General features: G+C 47.4%; 2 protein-coding genes across 2 annotated transcripts; one reads left to right on the top strand and one right to left on the bottom strand.

The window, feature by feature from the left end:
- Positions 1-6,055: 6,055 nt before the first annotated feature.
- On the top strand, positions 6,056-6,712 carry LOC146073154 (histone H1.01-like). The gene has a single exon (XM_083180337.1). It carries the CDS (start codon positions 6,056-6,058, stop codon positions 6,710-6,712), a length of 657 nt encoding a protein of 218 aa, XP_083036463.1.
- An 854-nt stretch (positions 6,713-7,566) lies between these two features.
- On the bottom strand, positions 7,567-12,943 carry LOC146073155 (uncharacterized). The gene is made up of 6 exons (XM_083180338.1): positions 12,645-12,943; positions 12,565-12,583; positions 11,039-11,383; positions 9,778-10,029; positions 9,149-9,364; positions 7,567-7,971 (listed from the first exon to the last, which is right to left on the bottom strand). Exons 1-6 carry the CDS (start codon positions 12,941-12,943, stop codon positions 7,567-7,569), a joined length of 1,536 nt encoding a protein of 511 aa, XP_083036464.1.
- Between the last annotated feature and the right edge of the window lie 4,358 nt (positions 12,944-17,301).

The following is a 17,301-nucleotide window of genomic DNA, read 5'->3' on the forward strand; positions in this document are numbered from 1 at the left end:
TAATTTACAGTTTCTTATATAGCTCACACAGATTCCGCATCGCTTTACAGAGAATATTTGAACATTCACACCAGTCCCTGCCCCAGTGGAGCTTATAATCTATATCCCCTACCACACATATGCACACACACAGACAGACACTCTAGGGTTAATTTTGTTGGGAGCCAATTAGCCTACCAGTATATTTTTGGAACAAACCCGGAGTACCCGGAGGAAACCCACGCAAGTACAGGGAGAATATACAATCAGCGCCTTCTGTCTCCCCAGCCATCCATTCATCCATTGTCAGCCAGCTTCTGCCAGCACTCCTTCTGTCTCTCCAGCCCCTACCCCCCCCCCCCCCCCCCAACCCCCTCTTTCTTCCTCTGCCACCCACTCCTTTCCTCATACCTGGCTGTTTCTTCTGTCTCTCCAGCCTTGTGATTTCTCCCTAACCTTAGCCAATTCCCTTCTGGTTCTAAAGCCCTGCGTCGCTTCCCTTTTCCCAACCAGTCCTTTTCCGTCTTCCACGTCTGTTTAATGTCTTGTCTGATTCCCTGATTTTGTGGTGGGCAGACTCGATGATGCCCGCTCCCGATCCTGCCCCTAAGCAGCTGCCTAATGTTAGAGGCCTACATGACGCTACCCTTCTCCTTCTGTTTTGGCTGCTCCTTACATTTCTCCCATCACCCTTCTGTCTCTCCAGCCCTATGGAGTATCTCCAATCCCAGCCAGTCCCCTTCTGTCTGTACAGACCCTCTTTGTTTCTCGTCTCAACCCCTAGCCAGGCCTATTATGCCTTGACAATGAAATTATTCTTCCTCAATGGTTGTTCCTTATCATCCAGTCCTATCAGTAAACCCACCTTCAATCTCACAAGTAATCCACCATTCTATCTCTCCAGCCATAGCCCTTCTGTTTCTCAAGCCCCATAGTGTTTCCACAACCACAGCCAGTTCCCCTTTGTCTCTAGTTTTAAAGAATGAGGCATCTACATTGTAATAAATCAATGAAGGTGTCCATATTCTAATTTTTTATTTTTTATTTTACGACACTATGATGGGAACTTCTGAGATGGAAAAGGAAGGATCCAATGGGATTCTCTTTTTAATGTACTGTATCTACCACAGTAAAGGTCATTGATACAGAGCCGTACAGAGTGCCATGTTAAGATCCGTTGCCCATGTCTCCAGAAGGTAATACCTTAGACACGGCACACAAAAAAAGGGGCAAATCAAACAGTCAAGGTAAATGACGGAAACATTCTTAGTCCTAGGACATGACAGGAAACTGTAAGGAAATGGATTAAAAAGCAAATTTGAGGAAAAGTTGTTTCAGCAAAAAAAAAGTAGCTGACAAGTTGAATAGCCTCCCATGAATTGTGGCAGATGGTAATACAGTTTAATCATGCCTGGAATAGACCAAATTATAATAATAATAATAATAATAATTACAATAAAATAAGAATTAGTTTTGAGAATACTGTAAGTATGGAAAAAATGAAGAAGGTCCAAGAATGTCTCACCTGCCATCAAATTCTATGTCTAAGTTCTGGTGACAGAATATCTGATGTAAATGTGGGTGAAAACCTAGGATACAGTTATACTCCGCTTTGCACAAGATCTGCGTCTCTCTTCTGCACGGAACACTAGCTCCCATTCACTATTACAGGACTTTCATCAGGCTGCTCCTATCCTATGGAATGCCCTTCCATGCACAATAAGAACTCCGCTAGCCTCCAAACTTTCAAGTGTTCCCGGAAAACTCACCTCTTCAGGCAAGCCTATCATATTTAAGTTCTACACGCATAACCCTCTGAGGCACTTATGTATTATTTTCTTCCCTTCTGGACTTGTAACTTGGTGGGACTGCTATGCTATTACTGGTGCCTCTTTCCCTCCTATATTCCTATAGATTGTAAACTTGCAGCAGGGCTCTCCTACCTCCAAGTCTGTCTGTTGTTACCCAATTTGTTTTATCACTGTCTACTATTGTAAAGCGCAACGGAATCTGCTGCGCTATATAAGAAACTGTAAATAAATAAATAATACAGTGACTATCAAGCAGTATGGATCAAAATAAAGACAGAAACCGACTCATCGCACACAAAAACAAAGATGTTAGATTTTAGGCAGGCTACTGCAGGAATTGAAGAGGACGTGATCTTCGCCGGACAGTTGTAAGTTTACTTCCTCTGGTTCCCCTATGGATTGCGTCGGACACCGGACCCCCGGACCAGAACCCCAGGACACCAGACCAGCACCCCAGGACACCGGACCCCCAGGACACCGGACCCAGGGACCTACCTTACGGGCTCAAGATAGGTAAGTATCAGTATGTGTGGGCTTTGGATGAAATAAAGTTTTATTTTTCTTGTGTGTGTCAGTGTGTGTTTATTTGACTATTTTTAATACCGTTGAACTACAAGGGCCAGCGTGCCCTTTAATTCTCCGCATGCTTGGACTTTTTTTTTTTACACAGCACAGCCTGCACGGATCTGCCTGATCCGTGCAGAATGGCCATATGAATTCGTATTAGCGGCCATATATATGGCCGCTAATACAAATGAATACGCCATCGGAGGTTTACAAAGCAGTCGTATCTGACTGCTTTGTATATTACCTTCCGGAACAGGAATTTGCATACGGCTGAAAAAGCCGTATGCATTCATATTCATTCGTATTAAGAATACGAATATGATATATCGTATTCTTAGTAAATCTCCCCCCATAGTAGGGATGCCAATCCCGGGGCATTTTTTCAATCCCGGGATTCGGGATTGAAAAATGCTCAATCCCAGGATTCCCGGGATCCCGGGATTGGCCTCCCTGATACAAAAAAAAACACAGCTGTCCCCATCCCCCCCAAACTGCCCACACCGTAAATCAATTAAAGGCAGAATAATCCCAAACCACTATCTCCCTGCCTGCACTGCACTGTCACTTACATGGAGGTGGTGACAGGCAGTAGCAGGAACATCTCCAGCAAGCGGGTGGCCAGGAAGGACGAGCTGCACAGCGGGCGGCCAGGTAGGACGAGCTGCACAGCGGGCGGCCAGGTAGGACGAGCTGCACAGTGGGCGGCCAGGGAGGATGAGCTGCACAGCGGGCAGCCAGGGAGGACGAGCTGCACAGCGGACGGCCAGGTAGGACGAGCTGCACAGCGGACGGCCAGGTAGGACGAGCTGCACAGCGGGCGGCCAGGGAGGATGAGCTGCTCAGCGGGCAGGTGTGTGGCCAGGCAACCTAGTACAGAACAGTGTGCTATAGCGGTATGACAGCAGCCGGGCTGTGCAGCGTGACGTGATGTCAGGGGTCACGCTGCGCAGCCCGGCCACCGCCATGATGCCGCTACAGCACACTGTTCCTATCAGTAAAATACCGGCAGACAGCAGTGTGGCTATCGGGCACTAATCCCGCATTCCCGGGATTGGAAGGCTCAATCCCGGGATTTAAATCCCGCCTTTTTTAGGCCAAAATCCCGGGATCCCGCCGATCCCGGGATTGGCCTCCCTACCCCATAGAGTGGATGTCTTCTTGAGAGGGACAATGTAAGTCCCCAGAGAACTGTCAAAACTGAAAGTGGATAAATCAATGGGGCCAGATGGGATACATCCAAGGATACTAAAAGAGCTTAAAGTGGAGCTGGTAAAACCAATAACAGAATTAATCAACCAGTCACTAGCTACTGGAGTAATCCCAGAGCACAGGAAAACAGCGAATGTAGTCCCACTGCACAAAAGTGGAAGAAAGGAAGAGGTAAGCAACCATCGACCAGTGAGCCTTACATCAGTAGTAGTGAAATTTATGGAAGCACTCTTAAAATAAAGAGTTGTAGAATATCTCAAAAGCAGCAATTTACAGGATCCGAAACAGCATGGGTTTACTGGGGGAAGATCATGTCCAACACATCTTATTGACTTCTTTGACTGGGTGACTAAAGTAATAGATCAAGGTGGGGCTGTAGATGTAGGTTATCTAGGCTTTAGTAAGGCTTTTGACACTGTCCCACATCGCAGACTGTTAAATAACCTTGAAAGCTTGGGATTGGATTTCAAGATAGTTGAATGGATAAGAGCATGCTTTTAGGACAGAAAACAGAGAGTTGTAGTAAAAGGAGTACAGTCAAAGGAGGGAAAGGTTACAAGTGGGGTACCCCAGGGATCTGTACATGGACCAGTGCTTTTTTATTATCTGTATTGGTGATATTGCACATGGAATTGAGGGTAAAATGTGCCTTTTTGCAGATGACACAAAGGTATGCAACGGGGTAGACACACCAGGAAGGGTAAAACAAATGATTGGTGATCTAGGCAGATTAGAGGAATGGTCAAGAGCAGTGGTAGCCAACCCTAGACCTCGAGAGCTACCAACAGTGCACATTTTCCAGACAACCTAGCTGCTGCACAGCTGCACTCATTAATCACTGACACATTTTAAAAGATACACAGATGGAGCTAATTAGCTCACTTGTGATTCTGTGAGGAGACCTGCAAAACATGCACTGTTGGTAGCTCTCGAGGACTAGGGTTGGCTACCCCAGGTCAAGAGCATGGCAACTATAGTTTAATGTCAAATAAAAAAATGCAAAATCATGCACTTGGGTCTCAAAAATCCAAAGATTAAATATAGTATAAATGGCACTATAATGGAAACTACTGAGGAAGAGAGGGGTCTAGGTGTCACTATTTCAGGGGACTTAAAGGCAGGTAGGCAATGTAACAAAGCAATGAAGAAGGCAAGTCAGATGCTTGGTTGCATAGGGAGAGGTACCAGCGGTAGAAAGAAAGAAGTAATAATCCCACTGTATAGGTCATTGGTACGACCTCATGTAGAGTACTGTGTTCAGTTCTGGAGGCCATATCTCCAGAAGGCTTTATATAAGAAACTGCAAATAAGTATCTGCGCAAATAGAGTACAGGTAATCCACACAACTAAGTTAGGCCTAGATTCCCACGGTGTTTCCTGGCAGGAGTCCCCAAAGCAATTCTAGCGCAATTCTTAATGCGGAGATGAGTGCGGACAGGGATTGCAATGCAAACCGGACTACTATGCCAAGTAGCCCAAGACAAAAACTAAACTAACAAGAGCAGTATTACAGTGTATACTATAAGGCTGGCCCCGTGGTCCTGTCATTGTGGTGTGCTACAATAGCATAACAACCACTTCCAACCGACTCCTAGTATTGGCCCTTGACTGTTTTTTTTGCACCCGTTAGTCTTTTTTGAACTGATTTGAGCTCTGGCTGAATGTAAACTAAAGCTATTTCGCTGGAGGTGTGTTTCATAGCAGTCTGAAAGAAACACAACCTTGTGAATATAGCCATTTACTGACACGTACTGTATAACTAGCATAAACAGAGTGGAGTGATGAACTCCTTGGGTTTCTTTGAGACAATTTAGTGGATGTGGCACCCGCTGTCCTCGGCTATCGACTGTGCTAGTAGGTATACTGATCTCGGAATAGAAACTAGAGTTTATAGAGGCTACCTTGGAATGCAAGCTGCCTGTGTTAGCCAGCTGTGTGTACATGACCTCGCACATCAGCTTAAATGGTTTCAACAGGCTAACTGCTCTGCACCGTGTGTCCCGCAGCTCACCTTCATTATCTCCAGGGCTGCGAGGAGAGAAGAAGCCCGGGTGGGACATATTAATGTCACAGTAAAGGAGAAACGGGTTACATGCCGGGCAGATCCAGCCTGGTGTGGGTGAGTATCAATTCGATTTCCCTGCCCCGGTCCGCAGGTTCTAGGCTAGCAGTGGGCATACAGGGATAGGGGAGACCTTGGAGTACGGGTGTGGTGCAAAGAGGCACCTCGCTGCTCACCTCATGCGCTATTGATGACTGTTTTTTTGCGCTATGGAAACACAAGGTAACAGCTGATTGTCCCTGCAACTCAGACAGGGAAAGGTTTCACACTTCTGCTTATCCCGCCAATGAGAGCACAGGACACTGGACGCCCAGCAGCCAATCACAGCACAGCCTGCCGTGTATATAAGAATCCAGAACGCGATTGTCGTGACTCGTGCGCTAGTAGTACTGCATTTTTATTTGTTGTGCCTTTTGTCTGTGTTAACATGGCAGAGACTGCACCCGCCGCTGTCCCTCCATCAGAGGGCGCATCCAAGAAGAAGAGGCAGCCGAAGAAAGCTGCGGGAGGAGCCAAGAAGAGCGCCAAGTCTTCTGGACCCAGCGTCTCCGAGCTGATCGTAAAAACCGTGGCCGCCTCCAAAGAGCGCAGTGGAGTTTCCCTTGCCGCCCTGAAGAAGGCTCTGGCTGCCGGAGGCTACGATGTGGAGAAGAACAACAGCCGCGTGAAACTGGGTGTAAAAAGTTTGGTGACCAAAGGAACTCTCACTCAGGTAAAAGGCACCGGCGCTTCCGGCTCCTTCAAGCTCAATAAGAAGCAGGCGGAGAGCAATAAGGTTGCCCAGAAGTCTCTGAAGCCCAAGAAACCTGCTGCAAAGAAAGTGGCCAAATCCCCGAAGAAGCCCAAGAAAGCTCCGAGTGCAGCCAAGAGCCCGAAGAAGGTGAAGAAGCCAGCTGCAGCTGCCAAAAGCCCGAAGAAGCCTAAAGCGGTGAAGCCGAAGAAGGCGGCCGCCAAGAGTCCGGCCAAGAAGGCAGCGAAACCCAAAGCCGCCAAGAGTCCGGCCAAGAAGGCGGCGAAGCCTAAAGCCGCAAAAAGCCCAGCCAAGAAGGCAGCAAAGCCCAAGAAAGCCGCGGCAAAGAAGTAATGCCTGAACCGCCGCATCCTCGCTCCCTTGTTCTCCCCCAAAAGGCTCTTTTCAGAGCCACCCACCCTCTCTCGACAGAGCTGTGAGCGCAGGGCGTGGCCTGATGGCAGCGCCCTTCAGTTTGTAATCAATAGGTACACCAGAATGTTCTAGTTTGCCCCTTAAATTCAGTCACTTTACAATTCTACATATGTGCTGGGAAGTGGGATTAATGAGACCGTTACGTATCAGCTCTCTTCAATAAACGCTTCATAGCGCATAGCGTTTTAGTGCGCATTTCAATGAATCGCTGTAAACCGGCGGCATTCACCTGTGGCACCATACCCTCCCAGCCGGTTCTGATGCCCTACATCCTCTGTAAGGGCAAGCTCAATCTGTGGCAGAGCTGTCAGGGAAGGTGTGTGATTCACCACTATAGAACTCGTTAGCGCTGCCTCGTATTTTAACTGCTGCAAACCGTATGAGTGCAAGGGTACATACAGTATATATAGAGCTTAGTAAATCGCAAAGAAGGCGGACTGGAACGTTCTTCAATCTGCATTCCTCGTGACCCTTTAAAACACAATTCTCCGGAAAACGTATATGCCTCTGTGCAGTGGTCGCTAACAGCGTGGTTTGTAACGTAACCTTTTTTCTATATATTGCGGATTACCTAATTACACGATCACCGACACCAAAAAGGAACCACTGCACCCGCCACCCACCTCACTGCTAGGTGATGAATTCATATTAGGACCCGGTAAATAGCCACATTAAACATGGAGGATGTAACAGCGCTCTCGTAGAAAAGATGGGTGGCCCTGAAAAGGGCCTTTGTGCGTGTGTGGGTGACCGCATGAGAGGCACCTGAGAATTTAACCCCCGAACCCATAGAGAGTGCGGCCCTGGCGCTTCAGAGCATAGACCACGTCCATAGCGGTCACAGTCTTCCTCTTGGCGTGCTCGGTGTAGGTGACGGCATCACGAATCACATTCTCCAGGAACACCTTCAGCACACCGCGAGTCTCCTCGTAGATGAGTCCCGAGATACGCTTAACACCCCCTCGTCTAGCTAGACGACGGATTGCAGGCTTGGTGATGCCCTGGATGTTGTCACGGAGAACCTTCCTGTGGCGCTTAGCGCCTCCTTTGCCGAGCCCCTTTCCACCTTTACCTCTTCCAGACATTCTCAAAAAATCTGTGACGATCAGTAAGAATGAGTAAGCTTTCCTGTCAGCGGCTTTTATAAAGTGGAAAGCGGACCTGATGGGTGACTTGGACTTAAAGGCGGAGTCATGGCTCGCCTTGCCATTCGTTCATAAGCACAACCCTTGGATTGTTTTCCTTTTGTTCGCTACAAGAAGATATTGTTTTATGTTTCGATTTATAGTAACTGCTCTCTTGGTATTGTTTTCTTTTTTTTTTCTTGGTTAATACCCAGTGTAAAAAATCAGCTTGATAAGAGAACTAAATCATTCAACTACGTTGTGGTGAATATTTGTGTTGATGAAACGTAATGACCCAACGTTGTTAGTTTTATTTTATTTTTTTCCCTTCATTTTATTATACGTGGAATAGATATAGATACATTGTATATTTTTAATTTGAAAGTGGGGGAATTGGTAATGACAATGGACCCACACAATGAGAGTCGCTCAGATATCGGCGGGAAATTAAAGCCATTACTGTAACGTTTCCCTGGCTCCCGGACTCGGTGCGTATTTCAGCTTTGCGGCGCTCTGAACTGTAATCGCCTTTCAATCAAGTGTGTGCGTGTTACAGTAGGAACCAAGTGTGCCTGAGCAGGAATTACGTGTTCACCCTTAATTAAATGCATCGAAACGGAACCGGAGGTCATAGAAGTAACTGGGTACTGAGCTACGTTGACGTACTGCACACTTCATTCAGAAAAAAAAGACAGCGATCCATTGCCAACGGTGTACATTGGCCACCCTATGGGTCGCATGTATCTTTTGTGTATTTAAGCAGCCAGTGACATCTGCAACGTAATGAACCGGTCCTACATTTGAAACTGGATTCAGATCCCCTAGAAAGAGAAATACAGAATGCAGCTTTGCAAGTGGTAGAGATAAAGGCACTTTTTTGTGTGACCCAGTAGGGTTAACAATAGCTAGAGGGTACGTCACAAGTCAGTTATATCGGTCGGAGCATGGACACAGCAAAAACCATCATAGTTACAGCTCGATTAGAGAGGAGGTGGGTGGCTCTGAAAAGAGCCTTTGTGCTGGTGTGGGGAGGGAGAAGAAGGGGAGATTACTTGGCGCTGGTGTACTTGGTGACGGCCTTGGTGCCCTCGGACACGGCGTGCTTGGCCAGCTCTCCAGGCAGCAGCAGGCGTACGGCGGTCTGGATCTCCCTGGAGGTGATGGTGGAGCGCTTGTTGTAGTGAGCCAGGCGGGAAGCTTCCCCAGCAATGCGCTCAAAGATATCATTAACGAAGGAGTTCATGATGCCCATAGCCTTGGAGGAGATGCCGGTATCAGGGTGCACCTGCTTCAACACCTTGTACACGTAAATGGCATAACTCTCCTTCCTGGTCTTCCTACGCTTCTTCCCATCTTTCTTCTGGGTTTTGGTCACGGCTTTCTTAGAGCCTTTCTTGGGAGCCGGCGCAGACTTGGCTGGATCAGGCATATTGGCAGATAATCGTTTCTGAGTCGTTGCAAAAAAAATCTGTCCTGTGCCGCTCCAGATCGGCTCTATTTATAGGCAGCTTATGCAAACGAGGCGTCCTCGCTGCTGGTAACACTATTGGCTACGAGTGATGTCGGCGAAACCCCGCCCGCCATTTGCAGATTGGTCCAGTTACACAGTAACCAATGCAGATCAGGTTCCTGCACAGACCAATCACACAGCAAGAACTGGACCCTCCTGAGTGTATATTTAAGAGGAGGGCGATATCGAGAGCGCATTGTCTGCACGCAGTACAGTTTCGAATTTGAAGAAACGCGCCCATTGAACATTTTAGCATGTCAGGAAGAGGCAAACAAGGCGGCAAGACCCGGGCAAAGGCCAAGACTCGCTCATCTCGTGCCGGTCTACAGTTCCCGGTTGGTCGCGTTCACCGTCTGCTGAGAAAGGGAAATTATGCGGAGCGTGTGGGAGCCGGTGCTCCCGTCTATCTGGCCGCGGTGCTGGAATATCTGACGGCTGAGATTCTGGAGCTCGCCGGTAACGCTGCCCGCGACAACAAGAAGACCCGCATCATCCCCCGCCACCTGCAGCTGGCTGTGCGCAACGACGAAGAGCTCAACAAGTTGCTGGGTGGAGTGACCATCGCCCAGGGAGGTGTACTGCCCAATATCCAGGCCGTGTTGCTGCCCAAGAAGACCGAGAGCCACAAGCCAGCCAAGAGCAAGTGATGTGACCGTCAGATGTTTTACCCGTTATTGACCCAAAGGCTCTTTTCAGAGCCACCCACCCCGACTGTGAAGTGCTGATTCATCTCTATAAACTGGCTAAATGTCAGTCCTTAGCCCGATTTAGCGGGAAAGGTTGAAGTGGTACCCGGGACCTTTGTACGGGAGGGAGGAAGGGAGGGTGTAAATGCCCCGGCTAACCTGCCCCATGAATCTGTTGGGACAGGAGAGGCTAGCTCTGGAAACAGTCGAAGGGCAGGAGAGCTTGATCCATGTAAGGAAACCTCGTCCCTTCTCTAATCATGTTTATGGTGAAGGCCGGTAGTGATTGACCGTTCCCTGCATCGACGGAGCTTGTGCATCTGCCTATCACAATCAGATGAGATCTGCCCTTCATACTGGCAGGAGCGGGGAACAAAGGAAGGAACCGAGGCGTTAAGAACAAGGTTCCAGGAAGCAAAAATCACTTATTTGTAGCTTATGCTTCAGCCCGTATAGTAACATTTCGTGCCTGGTGAGGAGGACCGGGAAGCCGCACGTGCTTTTACTTCCCTAGAAAATGCCATTTTAAACTTCTCGAAATGCACCTCTTACACACGTGTGATCTACTAGTCTAACCTTTCGTAGCGAAGACTAGGAGTAGTCCCCCTGCGCAAAGCATATGAAGGGTGGTTCAGAAGCAGGGTGAAAGCCAGGTAGGAGCGGAACATGCGCTGTGGGTACCAATTTGGAGCCCGGGTGTCTGTCCCCCCGTTAAAGGAATTGACATCATTCCACTCAAACACCAATGTGCTTTACGCTTCAGCTCGTTCAGAAAGATTTGGTGGCTCTGAAAAGAGCCTTTGTGGTGTTGCGTGTATAGGAGTGCCGAATATCTCTATGCCCTCTCCCCTCGGATCCTGCGGGCCAGCTGGATGTCTTTGGGCATGATGGTCACCCTCTTGGCGTGGATAGCGCACAGGTTGGTGTCCTCGAAGAGCCCCACCAGGTAAGCCTCGCTGGCCTCTTGCAGGGCCATGACGGCAGAGCTCTGGAAGCGCAGGTCGGTCTTAAAGTCCTGGGCAATCTCACGCACCAGGCGCTGGAAGGGCAGCTTGCGGATCAGCAGCTCGGTGGATTTCTGGTAGCGGCGGATCTCGCGGAGGGCGACGGTCCCTGGTCGGTAGCGGTGAGGCTTTTTCACGCCGCCGGTAGCTGGGGCGCTTTTCCTGGCGGCTTTAGTGGCCAACTGCTTGCGGGGAGCTTTCCCGCCGGTGGATTTACGCGCTGTCTGCTTGGTCCTGGCCATGATCACAAAAGAAAATGCGTGCAGCTACAGTACCGACTGTATTAGAAACGTCGCCCCCTTGCTATTCTATTTATACACAGTGTTGCACGCTGATTGGACAGTGTGGGCATGCCTCCTCTATCGATTGGTTTAATACAACCGTTTGAAGCATTCAAAAAAACCCCGCCTTTTCTAGCCATGGCCGATTGTTTCAGATCCTGGGATAAAATAATCGGCATACGAAGCCGGTGTATAGAATTCAAGCACATTAGCATAAATGCATCATGTTTACCAGTGTTAGCTGGGATTTGTGACAGCTACTGTAGTCATCCATCCACTTCATATACGTTGCTTTACATTCTGCACGTTAAGAATTTAAAAGGATCCGGGATACGGTGTTTATATGTTTCTGCTCCTACATCTCCTATTCATATAGTTGCATCACGTTTACCATTGTATTTTTAACTTCCAAGTCTGCAGCTATTAAAGATACTGTAGATATGTATAATTTAGAATGACAGGCGCCGCAGAACCTTATAATAATAATAATAATAATAATAATAATAATAATGTTCTTTATAGAGCGCTCTTATAGAGTCCAACGGGACTCAATCTATAGTTATATCATGTATTTTTTTTTTTTTTTTTCACTTTGATCGGGTCTTTAGTATTGTAGTGTCATAATGATCATGCAGTACGTTATAATCATGGAGAGCACAGTGTCAAATCTACGTCCCTGGGGCCAAATGCGAATGAACATGTTCATCTCAGTCCTGAGGCCATGTGATGTGATGGGTCTTTTTTTTAATTCTTTTATTGACTTTCACAAAGTAGTGTAGATCAACTGCCAGGACACCGAGGTTTCAGCGTCTTCAAAGACGGAACTGTATGAAAGCCCGGTTCATTTTTAAGAATTTGTCTCTTGCAGTCTATTTTGTTAAAATAATAACTTGTATTCATTAGATTAAGACAAGTTCTTGTCCACCATATTTTGGAGGCATCTCAGAAACAAAGGATTACAGTCTAGGCTGCAGCACGTATCATTGTTACAGATTTAGAACAATCTTCTCAGCCTGTGCGAGTTGTTACAAATTACATGCATGCAACATGTAACCTAAAGAAATGATACTTCTTTGTAAGTTCATCTTCGTTTACTTCCGCCGACGTATAGTCAGGGGACCGCCACGAGCGGCAGTAATGCTAGCTCAATGTTATATAGCTCTCACGAGGAATAGGTGGGTGGCCCTGAAAAGGACCTTTATGTGGGTGAGAGGATCAGAGGCGCCTCAGCGTTTAGCCCCCGAACCCATAGAGAGTGCGCCCCTGGCGTTTCAGAGCATAGACCACGTCCATAGCGGTCACGGTCTTCCTCTTGGCGTGCTCGGTGTAGGTGACGGCGTCCCTGATCACGTTCTCCAGGAAGACCTTCAGCACCCCGCGGGTCTCCTCGTAGATGAGTCCGGAGATGCGCTTCACGCCTCCTCGTCGGGCAAGGCGGCGGATGGCAGGCTTGGTGATGCCCTGGATGTTATCTCTCAGCACCTTCCTGTGGCGCTTGGCGCCTCCTTTCCCGAGCCCCTTACCACCTTTGCCTCTGCCGGACATTCTAGCTTCGTCTCCTCCGCTCTAAGTGAAACTGGAAACCTTTTGTATGACGACGTACGTTACTGCGGTGCAGTCTTCTTTTTATAATCTTAGGGCGGACCTGGACGAAGACCTTTGGTTTTTGAGGGAGGAGTCCAGCCTCACAACTTGCTCATTGTGAAACCGCTACAATAGGGACAATAGAGCGCTTTCAGGCCGACGACTCCACCTGCTGCAAATATTCTACACAAGGACTCTGATTGCATAGCAAGCGTAAACGTGTCTAATGATGCGTGTGTGCCTATCAGATGGTAACTATATGACATTGGGTCTGTGAGAGTGACAACTCGAGTCGTACTGGAGGTATTATCACACGTAGGGAAGCTGTTGGGAACAGGACCTGCTTCCTCAGCAGCAGGAGGCGGCTGCACACGATGGGAAAGGTCGCATGATTTTCAACAAACGATTATTCCAGCATTACCAATGTGAGTCTCAGTAGAATAAAGCTGTAAAAGTGTTAACAATCCACACAAGCAGATTTATGAGCAGCAGAAACGAGACCTTCTTGTATCGAGCTCCCGTTCTCAGTCACAGACATTCCATACACTGTTATAAGATTTTGCAACATTGTTTGTTCTTTCCTCATTTGTATACATACAGTGCGGTAGAGGAGTCTTTTTGATACAACAAATCTGAACCAAAGAGGGAAATGCAACAAGTGGTCCTCCTCTCTGTGTAACCTTAGTTCTTCAATGAACGCACGATCTCTCCGGGATGATTTCAGGAGCTAATAAAATCCTCTCATTTGAAACTATTAAACCATTAATAAAACACTAAAGAACAGAAGCTGGGGACAATAAACGGCACCACAATACCCGAACACACGGCATAACCCTCAAATGACAATGTGAGTGACGTTGGGCTACATTTACTGAGATGGGAGTTCCACTGAAGATGGGTTGTTGCCAATGGCAACCACCAATCAGATTGTATCTGTTATCGTGCTACGGTCAACAACCCATCTTCAATAGAATCCCCATGTTAGTGAATTGGGAGAAGAGTGGTAAGAACTTAATGATCATCATCAGCAACGACCGGAGACCGATCATCCGTCTTTATTGTTTATTACAAATACACAAACATAAATTAGGACCTTAACAGACAATTTGAGGACGAGAATGGACTAAAATAAATAAGTGATTGTAATGAATTAATTTACAGTTTCTTATATAGCTCACACAGATTCCGCATCGCTTTACAGAGAATATTTGAACATTCACACCAGTCCCTGCCCCAGTGGAGCTTATAATCTATATCCCCTACCACACATATGCACACACACAGACAGACACTCTAGGGTTAATTTTGTTGGGAGCCAATTAGCCTACCAGTATATTTTTGGAACAAACCCGGAGTACCCGGAGGAAACCCACGCAAGTACAGGGAGAATATACAATCAGCGCCTTCTGTCTCCCCAGCCATCCATTCATCCATTGTCAGCCAGCTTCTGCCAGCACTCCTTCTGTCTCTCCAGCCCCTACCCCCCCCCCCCCCCCCCCCCAACCCCCTCTTTCTTCCTCTGCCACCCACTCCTTTCCTCATACCTGGCTGTTTCTTCTGTCTCTCCAGCCTTGTGATTTCTCCCTAACCTTAGCCAATTCCCTTCTGGTTCTAAAGCCCTGCGTCGCTTCCCTTTTCCCAACCAGTCCTTTTCCGTCTTCCACGTCTGTTTAATGTCTTGTCTGATTCCCTGATTTTGTGGTGGGCAGACTCGATGATGCCCGCTCCCGATCCTGCCCCTAAGCAGCTGCCTAATGTTAGAGGCCTACATGACGCTACCCTTCTCCTTCTGTTTTGGCTGCTCCTTACATTTCTCCCATCACCCTTCTGTCTCTCCAGCCCTATGGAGTATCTCCAATCCCAGCCAGTCCCCTTCTGTCTGTACAGACCCTCTTTGTTTCTCGTCTCAACCCCTAGCCAGGCCTATTATGCCTTGACAATGAAATTATTCTTCCTCAATGGTTGTTCCTTATCATCCAGTCCTATCAGTAAACCCACCTTCAATCTCACAAGTAATCCACCATTCTATCTCTCCAGCCATAGCCCTTCTGTTTCTCAAGCCCCATAGTGTCTCCACAACCACAGCCAGTTCCCCTTTGTCTCTAGTTTTAAAGAATGAGGCATCTACATTGTAATAAATCAATGAAGGTGTCCATATTCTAATTTTTTATTTTTTATTTTACGACACTATGATGGGAACTTCTGAGATGGAAAAGGAAGGATCCAATGGGATTCTCTTTTTAATGTACTGTATCTACCACAGTAAAGGTCATTGATACAGAGCCGTACAGAGTGCCATGTTAAGATCCGTTGCCCATGTCTCCAGAAGGTAATACCTTAGACACGGCACACAAAAAAAGGGGCAAATCAAACAGTCAAGGTAAATGACGGAAACATTCTTAGTCCTAGGACATGACAGGAAACTGTAAGGAAATGGATTAAGAGGCAAATTTGAGGAAAAGTTGTTTCAGCAAAAAAAAAGTAGCTGACAAGTTGAATAGCCTCCCATGAATTGTGGCAGATGGTAATACAGTTTAATCATGCCTGGAATAGACCAAATTATAATAATAATAATAATTACAATAAAATAAGAATTAGTTTTGAGAATACTGTAAGTATGGAAAAAATGAAGAAGGTCCAAGAATGTCTCACCTGCCATCAAATTCTATGTCTAAGTTCTGGTGACAGAATATCTGATGTAAATGTGGGTGAAAACCTAGGATACAGTTATACTCCGCTTTGCACAAGATCTGCGTCTCTCTTCTGCACGGAACACTAGCTCCCATTCACTATTACAGGACTTTCATCAGGCTGCTCCTATCCTATGGAATGCCCTTCCATGCACAATAAGAACTCCGCTAGCCTCCAAACTTTCAAGTGTTCCCGGAAAACTCACCTCTTCAGGCAAGCCTATCATATTTAAGTTCTACACGCATAACCCTCTGAGGCACTTATGTATTATTTTCTTCCCTTCTGGACTTGTAACTTGGTGGGACTGCTATGCTATTACTGGTGCCTCTTTCCCTCCTATATTCCTATAGATTGTAAACTTGCAGCAGGGCTCTCCTACCTCCAAGTCTGTCTGTTGTTACCCAATTTGTTTTATCACTGTCTACTATTGTAAAGCGCAACGGAATCTGCTGCGCTATATAAGAAACTGTAAATAAATAAATAATACAGTGACTATCAAGCAGTATGGATCAAAATAAAGACAGAAACCGACTCATCGCACACAAAAACAAAGATGTTAGATTTTAGGCAGGCTACTGCAGGAATTGAAGAGGACGTGATCTTCGCCGGACAGTTGTAAGTTTACTTCCTCTGGTTCCCCTATGGATTGCGTCGGACACCGGACCCCCGGACCAGAACCCCAGGACACCAGACCAGCACCCCAGGACACCGGACCCCCAGGACACCGGACCCAGGGACCTACCTTACGGGCTCAAGATAGGTAAGTATCAGTATGTGTGGGCTTTGGATGAAATAAAGTTTTATTTTTCTTGTGTGTGTCAGTGTGTGTTTATTTGACTATTTTTAATACCGTTGAACTACAAGGGCCAGCGTGCCCTTTAATTCTCCGCATGCTTGGACTTTTTTTTTTTACACAGCACAGCCTGCACGGATCTGCCTGATCCGTGCAGAATGGCCATATGAATTCGTATTAGCGGCCATATATATGGCCGCTAATACAAATGAATACGCCATCGGAGGTTTACAAAGCAGTCGTATCTGACTGCTTTGTATATTACCTTCCGGAACAGGAATTTGCATACGGCTGAAAAAGCCGTATGCATTCATATTCATTCGTATTAAGAATACGAATATGATATATCGTATTCTTAGTAAATCTCCCCCCATAGTAGGGATGCCAATCCCGGGGCATTTTTTCAATCCCGGGATTCGGGATTGAAAAATGCTCAATCCCAGGATTCCCGGGATCCCGGGATTGGCCTCCCTGATACAAAAAAAAACACAGCTGTCCCCATCCCCCCCAAACTGCCCACACCGTAAATCAATTAAAGGCAGAATAATCCCAAACCACTATCTCCCTGCCTGCACTGCACTGTCACTTACATGGAGGTGGTGACAGGCAGTAGCAGGAACATCTCCAGCAAGCGGGTGGCCAGGAAGGACGAGCTGCACAGCGGGCGGCCAGGTAGGACGAGCTGCACAGCGGGCGGCCAAGTAGGACGAGCTGCACAGTGGGCGGCCAGGGAGGATGAGCTGCACAGCGGGCAGCCAGGGAGGACGAGCTGCACAGCGGACGGCCAGGTAGGACGAGCTGCACAGCGGACGGCCAGGTAGGACGAGCTGCACAG

The sequence above is a fragment of the Crinia signifera genome, chromosome 4 (genome assembly GCF_055691185.1).
Source record: "Crinia signifera chromosome 4, ASM5569118v1, whole genome shotgun sequence".
Taxonomy (NCBI): domain Eukaryota; kingdom Metazoa; phylum Chordata; class Amphibia; order Anura; family Myobatrachidae; genus Crinia; species Crinia signifera.

What these genes read in the sequence shown, in the direction of transcription:
- LOC146073154 (XM_083180337.1), top strand. Translation starts at nt 6,056, where the DNA reads ATGGCAGAGACTGCACCCGCCGCTGTCCCTCCATCAGAGGGCGCATCC.
- LOC146073155 (XM_083180338.1), bottom strand. Translation starts at nt 12,943, where the DNA reads ATGTCCGGCAGAGGCAAAGGTGGTAAGGGGCTCGGGAAAGGAGGCGCC. An exon ending in TGGTGGGGCTCTTCGAGGAC is followed by an intron (nt 10,030 to 11,038) that starts ACCAACCTGTGC and finishes CTTCTTGGGCAG; the next exon opens with CAACACGGCCTGGATATTGG. An exon ending in TTTCCCTTTCTCAGCAGACG is followed by an intron (nt 9,365 to 9,777) that starts GTGAACGCGACC and finishes GCAACGACTCAG; the next exon opens with AAACGATTATCTGCCAATAT.